Source organism: Branchiostoma lanceolatum, chromosome 15 (genome assembly GCF_035083965.1).
Source record: "Branchiostoma lanceolatum isolate klBraLanc5 chromosome 15, klBraLanc5.hap2, whole genome shotgun sequence".
In the NCBI taxonomy this organism is placed as follows: domain Eukaryota; kingdom Metazoa; phylum Chordata; class Leptocardii; order Amphioxiformes; family Branchiostomatidae; genus Branchiostoma; species Branchiostoma lanceolatum.
Genome location: NC_089736.1, coordinates 857,075 through 867,793, shown reverse-complemented (window position 1 = coordinate 867,793; position 10,719 = coordinate 857,075). Strand labels below are relative to the sequence as shown.

The window sequence follows — 10,719 nt, the reverse complement described above, 5'->3', positions numbered from 1 at the left end:
GCAATCTGCATGGAAATGCGAACTTTCGCCTTTAAGTTTGTACTTCCGCTTGCATCGAGTCAAAATAAAGCGTCGCTGCCCTTACAAACCCTGCAACTGCGAATGCGACTTCCCTGCTTCTGATGATGATGATCCACTGTATTCAGCAGCTCAGGTAGTTGTAGAAACAACCTCTGGCTGCATTCAGTCATACCCTGCTTCTAGTGCGCCCAATTGTCAACACTCACTCTGTCTTCTTATTCTCACAGCTACTGCAGTATAGCGCAACTCTGTACACCATTATGACAGGGACTTAACCTTCATCTTTCCCCCCAAACAGAGCTGCCGGCGACCTTCACCAAGCAGCTGCAGTCCTGCCAGCGGCTGGAGTTCCAGCAGGCGGTGTTCGAGTGCGAAACCTCCCGCGGAACTGCACAGTGCAAGTGGTTCCGCAAGGGGGCCGCCATCGAGCCCTCCGACAAGTACGAGATTCGCGCCAGCGACCGGGACCACATGCTCATTGTGCACGACGTGCGCTTCGAGGACGAGATGGAGTATCAGTGCCGCATTGTTGTGGGCGGAGAGGATACCACTAGCGCCGAACTTACCGTGGAAGGTGAGAGATAGCGCTGAAAATCCCCTTAAGAGCCTCAGGTTCACCTGTAAGAGATAGCGCTCAAAACCCCCTTAAGAGCCTCTGGTTCACTTGTGAGAGATAGCGTTCAAACCCCCCTTAAGAGCCTCTGGTTCACCTGTGAGAGATAGCGTTCAAAACCCCCTTAAGGGTATCTGGTTCACCTGTGATAGATAGCGGTCACAACCCTTAAGAGCCTCTGGGTCACCTGTGATAGATATTGGTCACAACCCCTTAAGAGCCTCTGGTTCACCTGCGTAGCATGGTATATTTTGCTGCAATTTGACCTACCGCTATTTTTTTCTGCTGTATCTTCCTCCTCGTCTTCCTTACCATACATAGAGAACGACTTAAGGTACTGAAACAAGTTCTAACTGTAATTTCCAAAACAAAAATTAGACTTACCCAAATTTTTGACTGAACAACACCAGTCTTTGTCAAGGAATGAGCAATCAATTGAGCAATCTACCAACACAGATGAACTTTCAAGCTAAGACTTAAGATTCTGACCCTCCTACTTCTTCCCCCCCTGCAGAGGCGCCTGCTGAAATTATGACACCACTTAAGGACCAGACTGTGATGGAGGAGGAGACAGCCACCTTCACCTGCGACGTCTCCAAGGAGAACGCTAAGGTAGGCTTAAATGATTATTTAAGTCCAAAAGGGGGTGTTATTTTTCAATATATGATAATTTTAAGAAGTAAACAATGCATACTACTTGACAGTATACGATAAAGTACCCACTAATTCCGCCCGCATCAAAAAGCATTCAATATTCTACTAAATTCCCCAAGTACTCTCTGATTGAATTAAGTGGTCTCAACCTATGACTGAATGCAATGTGTCTGACAAGGCCTGAAGAAATGGGTTACAAACTTTGATTTCTGGGGCGATGGAAAAACTCGTGTTATGTGCCCTTTGGCATCAACAATTGGCCTTCTTGGTGTGCTTATCGCCCCTCATTTTACATTTATGTCGGAAATTATCACGCAGGAGAATTTCGGTGTAACAGTTTTGGAAGTTAAACTTGTTCTTTCCCTCCGTGTCCAGGTGAAGTGGCTGAAGGGTGAGCTGGAGGTGAAGCCGAGCGACAGGATCGTCATCAGCGCCGTGAAGAAGACCCACACGCTGACGATCCAACAGGCCGAGCTGACGGACCAGGCACCCTTCTCACTGGTGGCCACAGGAGGCCAGACCACAGCCAATCTTACCGTCATCAGTGAGTCAAATCTTCTTAACGCTAGATAAATAACAAAAAAAAATAGCCTACCATAGGCCATAGGCAGGCGTCATCAGTACGCCATGGGCTACAGATCTCAGCCCTAAACATGGACAATGAACAGAGACAACGGCTTACCACAGCCAATCTTACCGTCATCAGTGAGTCAAATCTTCTTAAAACTTAGCTATGCTAAACAAATAACAGAGGAAATAGCCAACCACAGGCAGGCGTCATCAATACGTCATGGGCTACAGATCTCAGCCCTAAAACATATAAACATAAAACATATGATCAGCAAATAACAGAGACAATTGTTGACCACAGGCACTCTTACCGTAATCAGGAAGGCAATTTGGCTGCAGATAAGCAGCAAGGAGAGATAAAAAGACGACATCGACATTGGCTCAGTGTTTGCTAGAGAATGGAGCTTTAGTGTATATCACAAGGCAGAAGTGTCGAAAAATGTGTCATTTTTCTCTATGTCTGTATTGTCTCCCATAGTTGTAGTAATAGGTACTTGTTTCGTGTATGTTTTGCCTTATTTAAATGTTTCTCCAATAACTCTGTTTATATAACCTGCGAAAACGTGTTTTCCCTGCAGAAATCCCACCCGAATTCTCGCTGGGAGTGAAGGATGTGAAAGTGCGTGAGACGGAAACAGCGACCTTCAAGTGTGAGCTCACACGGGACGCTGATTTCGTCAGGTGAGACCAGTAACCATGGCAACAGTTTCAACATTTAGTTGACCAAAATTGCTATATTTTAGCTATGCAATGTTTGACTGTGTATGTTCTAGTTCTATGTTATGAGTATCGTATATGTATGTTTCCAGGGACACATGAAAAACAGGCTGCAGGCCTGACTTGTGATTTCTCCTGGTAAAATAAAATAAAAGGTAGAAATGAAATAAAACATTAAAGACATTCTCATGTATTTGGCAACAGGTATCCAAATTATGGTTTTGAAGTGTTCATAATGCTGCCAGATCATTTAGTTACTTAGCCGTACCTTACCAGTTATGTTGAATCAAAGACCAATAGACTACAGTGTGAGACTTTTGGCCGTGCCTTGCCAATCATGTTGTTTTGAAGTCCAGTAGATCATAACGCGAGCCTGTTGTTTACCCCACAGATGGAGGAGGAATGGAGACTGGATCGACACAAAAGACAGCGAGAAGTACGAGACGATCGGCAAGGGGCGCAAGCACGCCCTGCTGATCAACAACTGTGTGCCGGAGGACGCCATAGGCTACACTGCTGTAGTCGGCGAAAAAGAAAGCACCGCCAAGTTAGAAGTGGAAGGTAACGCAGTGTGGACAATTTTCACGGCAGAGAAAAAGGGTTTACCACGCCTTGCATGTGGGAAAGGCACTGAAGCTAAACTTGGTTACCGCTCACATGCTTGCAACGGTGGTGCTGACCATGTAGTTTTAGCTGTTAGACACTGAAGCTAAACCTGCCTACAGTTCACATGCTTGCAATGGTAGTTCTGACCATGCACAAACGCGTAGATTGACCATGTATAGTTTCAACTGTTGGACTATGTGCTGGTGTGTTAAGTTGCCTACACTCCATATGCTTGCAACGGACGCGCTGACTGAACACCATTAACGCTGGCACGCGCAGCTTCCAATGCTTAGGCTTTACATGGCTGACAGATACGTAGCACAGTAACCAACGCTTTGCTTGGTAGAATCGAGCTAACGCAGAGGCGCTTGCTTAGTAGAATCCAGCTAACGCAGTAGCGCTTGCTTAGTAGAATCGAGCTAGCGCAGTCGCACGGAAGCAAAAATGGCAAACATTCGCTATACAGTAAGCTACCAGAATAATCGGCGCCTGGCAGGTTTATTTGAACAGCATTTCAGGATAGCAGGCGCTCCATGGCTGTTCTGCTGCACTGCTGATTATCTCTGGCTGCTCTGTGTTGTGACGTATGTTGTGACGTGTGAAGTGGCGTGTGCGCATGTGTTGGGTGTCTGTTGGGTACGTCCCAGTACCCGGGGTTTAGGTGCTTCACTAGTACTCATCGAAAGGGCTCGGACGCAATGACAATCCCGTCTTGTAACCTCCACGTTCAAGTCCCCCCGAGAGGCTTCCAAACGTCACGGAAGCTGCAGTACCTCCTTTATGTTCTCCCTTCTCTAAATCTCTTTTAATAAAATCTATTTCGCAAGAAAACTCACACCAGGCCACCTCGTGGCTTGATTCTATTCCGTGTCATTCTCTAACTTCCGGTACGAAATCATCCACTTTTGATTTCGTCCACCACCACTCTCTTTCTATCACTCTCTCTGTCTCGTCTCTGTCTCTCTCTCTCCCTCTCTAATTAATACCTTCTGTCCTCTTGCCCCCCTCCCCACTCTATACGTGTTATAGAGTTAGTAAGGATTGTCGTACCGCCCGAGCCCACTTCGGTGATTACCAATGAGGTAACTAAATTCGAGTGCGAGCTCAACACCGAGAAAGCGGAAGTGACGTGGTGGAAGGAGGGCACCGAGCTGCGGCCCGGAGAGAAGTACCGGATGGAGAAGGACAAGAAGAAGCACACGCTGTTCATCAACGAAACGACGGAGATGGACGCGGGAATGTACTTCGTGACCGCAGGGGAGGACAAGGCGAATGCTCCACTGACCGTGGGAGGTTCGTGTAGGGCGTTTTCGCGCGTTTAGAAAACATTCGAAGCCGTTGTTGCGCGTTAGGGTGCTGCGGACGCGATCATGTCATCTTTCAGGCCTGTACATTTTCACTTTTTATGTACCAGATGTTTTCCTGGTGTGCTCCCATCATAGCTTTGCAATTTTGAACTGCTGCAATATGAAAGTCTTTGACAGCCGAGATACCCATCCTCCTTACTGCACTCATGAACACTTGTCATCAAATATGTGTATGGATCATATAATTAGTACTTCTTTTCATCAAGACTAACATCATGCTAAAGTGCAGTACGGATCATAAGATGGGTATTCGCGATTGCCCAAGACTTTCACGTTGTAGCAGTCTGATTAGCAATTTAGTCATTTTGTTTTTTTATGTGAGCAAACCAACTTTTTACAATTTTGATCCTCAAACGTCAGATTTGGAAAATATATTTAGCACTGATTGTTCAAGTCTCAGGCCAGAACATCTACTGAAGAATCTGTTGTTGTGTTTTTTTTAGAATAAGAGAACATTGGTTGATGATCTGACAATGACGTAACATTAAAGATTATACCAGTAATTGTAATGTAATATCAGAAATAAACATCTGCTGGTGAAACAAAGGAAGATTTATCATAAAAGCTTATCTGTGTTGGTAGTAATTATTATACAACGCTGAACCTTCTTCTAACACTAAGGTATACACAAGATCAAGTTTTCGACGACCAATTTTTTTTTATCCTGAAGAAGGCGACATTTGTCGTCGACAATTTGATCATGTGTATACCTTAGTGTAAGAAGAAAGTTTAGCATTGTGTTATAAAGGAAGACTTAATGGTGTGTTTACGTCTGGACCCCCAGAGCCACCTCTGAAGATGATCGAAGGTCCCAAGGACCAGCTGGTGATTGAGAAGGAGACGGCGACGTTCTCCTGCGTCACCAATAAGGACGGGGAGGTGAAGTGGCAGAGGGCCGGGCAGGACTTGACGCCCGGCGAGAAGTACAAGTAAGGCCAATGGAGTTACTGTACTTTATACATGAATGAATGGTTTATTTACGTCGCAAGACGCAGTAGCAGCCTTCATTGGCTGAAGTGAAATTTACAATCAAGATTAGTCTAAGAACAATAAAGATACATACATAAGCTAAATATAACAACATCTTACAATACTCAATTTAGAATATATTATGAACTCTTCTACACACAGTCAAATCTGTACCGGTGAACACCTTTGTATGAGGAGCTCCTGGCCACTGAGGCCACTTTTTTGTGTTCCCAAGTAAGGCCGATGGAGTTTCTGTACTTAACGTAGCTAAGAGCATTGGTGGTATAACATGAGCGAATGTTGAAAAGTGTCTGAACCACCTTGTATTATAACACACTGGCTAGGCGTTGTTTAGGAGCGAGTACCTTGTACAGTACTCCTGGGAATCGCTAGAAGACGCACACATCTTAGCATGATCTCCAATTATATTTCAATATATATGGACAGTATATACATATACATGTAAGGGCTCAAATTAATTGTGGAAAATAAATCATATGTACCATTGACTTAATGTTTTGTTAGTCATACTTACCATGAGTATCCTACTTTAAGTACGGTTTCAGTTTCTTTATTGCTGTGTACTTATCAATCAACTAATTCTGTCAGAAACTTGGCCCTGTACTTTTGTTTCTGTCATTTTCTTGCATCTAACTCCTGCTTCCTACCCCAGGCACGAGAAGGAAGGAACCCGTCACAGTCTGCTGATCCAGGACTGTAAGCTAGACGACAAGGACACGTATACTGCCGTGGCAGGCGACCACAAGCTGTCAGCTAAGCTCACAGTGAAACGTAAGTCTCAAGGCTCACCTGTGATATATAGTGCAATAGATGGTCTTCTGTATCTAAACGTCACTGGGACAGAAATGATCCTATATAATCTTTAAGTTTCTTTTTATGTGCAGTGCCAGTAACGAATTTCGGAAGGCCAATGGCAGTTTCAATTCTCTGTTAAACGTCTGACTCTTTCAAATTTTATCCAGCTGCTTGAGTAACTGCTCTTGGCGTATCTTATTACCTGGATGTCTCACCTTCATTAACGTAATGTTATAATGCATGTCATTTTCCCCACAGTGCCGGCAGTGAAGTTCGGAATCCCCCTGGACGACCAGGACATCATGGAGACCGAGTCTGCGACGTTCGAGACGACTGTGTCTCGGCCGTGCAAAGTCACATGGAGGAAGGGTGGAGTTAACATTGAACCCAGCGAGAGGTGAGAAACAAACTTATACGTTCTGTGAACATCTGGCCAATGTGTATTTATCTTATTCACATATATTTTACGAGTATCAGGTAAAAAGCACAACTGCTTATATAACACCTTCTACTCAACTAGTGTATTTAGGACTAGATAAGCTGAAGGGATGTGCATCAGCAGAGCTTCTTTTCAATTGACCAACTCAATATTGCTTTATTCTACAATAGAAAATGTTTCAATGCAACATAACGTTTGCTACTGCTTCTAAATATAGACTGGATAATTATCTATTACAATTAAAACATTGTCCGAAGCAAGGAGGAGCTATACTGTTTCCTGACAACAAAATGACAACTTCGCCTCTTCATCTGTCTCCAGGGTGAAGATGCTTGAAGACGGTATGAAGCACACACTGATTATTGATGATTCTGTGGTGGAGGATGAGGATACCTACACCATCCTGGCTGATGAGTCGGAGGCCTCCGCGAAACTCACAGTGGAAGGTGCGTTAACAACTGTTTGTTTGTTTGTTTGTTTGTTATCATAGTGGGAGGTTGTCTCTCCCCTGGGATAAAGTGGACGATGAAAATGTTGTGATAAAGCTTATAGACAATCATGGCAAGTCATGAAGTAATGATTTAGAACTGTTTTGTACTGTAACCAGGACATTACAAATACAAATAAAGATGAAACCTGTGATGCATCTTGACATACTTGACAGACAAAGAAAATTTTTGTTGGTTTTTCATATTCTTTTGCCACCCCAACAAATTTAATTGGCGTTAAATGCCTTTTAGAAACTAAAGTCACATTTTGTTCTGCATCTTCCAGCACTTCCACTGAAGTTCATCCGCAAGATGACCTTGGCCACCGTGCCACTCAAGGGCACAGCTGTGTTCGAGAACGAGCTGAACAAGAGTGTCAAGGGCAAGTGGCTCCTCAAGGGCGACCAGGTCATTAAGGAGAGCGACAAGTACAAGATGACACATGTCGGCAAGGTCGGTCACGAAGTCTTTTATATTGTTCACCTGTGGTGGCTCACCAGGTCTCTGCTGTTACTATTGTTTTTAGTGTTGCTGTTGTTTAGGCTTCTACAGCCATTCTACGTGGCCCACCGTATTAGGCATTCACCAAGAGAGACAGTGACTTGGAGAGAAGTATGTGTCTGTTTTTGTGTTGCACTCGATATGATTCGAATGACACACAATGTGTTAATGCCAGTTGTTCTAAACGGAAACCATGCAGGCAAAGCGTATTTTCTGAAATTTGTTTGTTTATTTTTTTATTTTATTTTAAGATGAGGCGTGAGTGTATACGGTTGGCTTAAGGTTGCCCACTACTATTTGTAGTTGTACACTTCTTATATATGTATTATAATATGTACCTGTCTTACCTGCCAGGTCCACACCTTGACAGTCAATGACTGCACCTTTGATGACGAGGTCGAGTACGTCTTCGTCATCCCCAAGAAGGACCTGAAGGCCGCTACCACTCTTGAGATTGGAGGTCAGTTTTCTTAAGACATTGTCTTTGCTTATGCGTTTTAATGACACAGCGAAAATGTCTTGGGATGTCTTGTACAAAAACTATGTTTCAAGAAACAGTAGGTAGGTGGTCTTATAATACAGAAAAATGTCCCACTACTTCTACCTATATCTCAAGAAGTATGAATATTGAAACAAGAAATCATTGATTGTAGAAATCGAGGTTTCTGATAACATCATTGTAGTAGTTGTAGTCTTTCATCAGTCTCGAACGACTATAAATAGTAGAACTTTTGCACAATGTACTTATTCTTTGTTTTTACGCGTTAAACATCTGGGTTCTGGGTCAAGTCTCTGTCTCAATAACATCATTGCACAAAACTATTGCACTTGTCAGTAAGCACAGACGAGAGTGTGATTGTGACTAACATTTCTGACCTGTGCTTGCCCCACAGAGCCGCCCAAGTTTGTGAACTACAGCCCGGACATCCTGAAGACGCAGGCCACCAGCGGGGAGAAGCGCTCCTACGCCATCGACTGGGTGGGCATCCCCAAACCGCACCTGACATGGGACGCGTTTGGACCCATCGAGAAGGTGAGCACACGGTCCATGGTTTGTTGAACTTTGCCTCTATAGAAACCTGCCAATCGTAAGCCAAAATTCATGAAGCTTTTAATCTTAAAGCTCCAGTTATCATCACCCTCTTTCTCAGGTTTTTAATGGCAAAATTAGAAAAGAAAAAGGGACAGATTGTAAGAAATGGATGTCTTACATGTGAACATGTATTGTTCTAGGACTGGTCTAATACATGTACTAGGTAAAGGTGATCACACAATGTCATGTACATGTATCATGCATGATCACCATCTGTCGACCAGAGGGGACGGGGCAAGTCCATGCACAACCAGTCTATCATAGCAAATACGATGGTTATTGGGTCTATTTTTACATGCTGTATCAGGCTTAGACATTTTTGTTACTAGTGAACTTTGTTCTAAACAATCTAACGTTATTTCCCCCCCTCTTCAGCCGATGAGCCGCTCCACCGTGGAGCGTATGGAGGACCCCCAGGTGGTGAAGTTCGAGCTGCGCGACCTGATCCGTAAGGACGCCGGCACCTACAAGCTCAAGATCAAGAACAAGCACGGAGAGGACACACTGGACCTGGACATCAGCATCATTGGTGAGGAACTGCCCTTTGAACATCAGCCACGTTGAATTTGAAAATCAGCCACATCAAATTTGAATCAGCCACTTTCGAAAATCAGCCACATCAAATTTAAATCAGCCACTTTCGAAAATCATCCACTTTTGAAAATCAACCACTTTCAAAAGTCATGTAATGTAGATGTTGTAATATTTGCCAAAAGATAAATGAATAAATAGTCATCGCCAAACATTTGCCATGCATACTTCTTTACAAAATTCCAAACAGAATTCTGTCCAGAATCTTACACAGACTTCTGCACAGAAGTTTGCATGTGAGTGCAGAATTTTGAAACCAAGACAATGCAATGTTCTTCTTGGAGTCTCATTCTATTCTCTTCTCCCCACCAGATGTGCCCGGCCCGGTGCAGAGCCTTGGGTTCACTGACGTCACCAGGGACAAGATGTCATTCTCCTGGGAGGCGCCAGAGGACGACGGCGGCTCACCCGTAACCGGATACGTCGTCGAAGTCATGGGACCTAAAGAAGGTACGTCACTCATAGTGGCTCTTCGTAGATGGTTACCCCGCCTTCAGTTCAGATATTGTGTAGTTCAACTGGTAGATGTACAGGCATATGGATAACTGATGTTTCGGTGGGTAGAAGTTACAGATCCTGACATACTACAGTCAAACCTGTACAAGTGACCACCTCTACATACATAAAGACCACTTGGCCAATTTGGTCCCTTAGAAGGTTTTTCACACTGACCCATTATTAGGAATCCTGTCTTTAGTGACTACGTGTCGACAGATAATGACGTAGACTTTTTCGGTCCCCTGAGTGGTCATTTTGGGCAGTTTTGACTGTAAGTACATAGAACAGACCAAACCAGTTACCTTTACCGTAACAGCTTTGCTAATCTAATTCAGGTATAACCGCTATGCAACAAGACGTGAAAACGAAGCGCCTGTCCGTCTCCGCCCAAGGAGACGACACTGAGCCCTTCCTATCCGCCCTTGAGGACGCTAAGAGAAAACGGCGCCAGTCTCAGGAGCGAGCCGTGTCGCCTGTGGAAGAACACGACACATATCTGAGAGGTATAGGTGCCCTTTGCCCCCATCCCCCAATAATAAAAAGACCAAAAGAGCGTGTCCTTTGAATGCCATATTCTGCCTAGCTGCACGAGCATAGAGCGCACTAAGAGCAAACATCTATAGGTAGACATTGTCTGCTTTCAAACACCAAAAAGAGCAATAATGGTACGAGCTGCAATAACGAGCATATCTAAAACAGCCAAATGCATGGCTTCTCAAAACTTACCAATTGTGCTTGCATAAACCATTATGCTGAAAAAGTAGATTTTTGCCATT

At 44.1% G+C, this 10,719-nt stretch overlaps 1 protein-coding gene across 1 annotated transcript in view; it reads left to right on the top strand.

Annotated features, from left to right (window-relative positions):
- The window catches only part of LOC136420989 (titin-like), a 158,647-nt gene that overhangs the window by 116,327 nt on the left and 31,601 nt on the right, over positions 1 to 10,719 (top strand). The window contains exons 32-46 of the mRNA XM_066408131.1: positions 320 to 595; positions 1,149 to 1,246; positions 1,664 to 1,832; positions 2,437 to 2,539; positions 2,967 to 3,136; positions 4,211 to 4,474; positions 5,333 to 5,477; positions 6,191 to 6,309; positions 6,592 to 6,730; positions 7,094 to 7,218; positions 7,547 to 7,713; positions 8,116 to 8,221; positions 8,655 to 8,794; positions 9,230 to 9,383; positions 9,758 to 9,895. Coding sequence (XP_066264228.1) covers positions 320 to 595; positions 1,149 to 1,246; positions 1,664 to 1,832; positions 2,437 to 2,539; positions 2,967 to 3,136; positions 4,211 to 4,474; positions 5,333 to 5,477; positions 6,191 to 6,309; positions 6,592 to 6,730; positions 7,094 to 7,218; positions 7,547 to 7,713; positions 8,116 to 8,221; positions 8,655 to 8,794; positions 9,230 to 9,383; positions 9,758 to 9,895 — 2,313 coding nt within the window. The remainder of the gene's footprint in view (positions 1 to 319; positions 596 to 1,148; positions 1,247 to 1,663; positions 1,833 to 2,436; positions 2,540 to 2,966; positions 3,137 to 4,210; positions 4,475 to 5,332; positions 5,478 to 6,190; positions 6,310 to 6,591; positions 6,731 to 7,093; positions 7,219 to 7,546; positions 7,714 to 8,115; positions 8,222 to 8,654; positions 8,795 to 9,229; positions 9,384 to 9,757; positions 9,896 to 10,719) is intronic.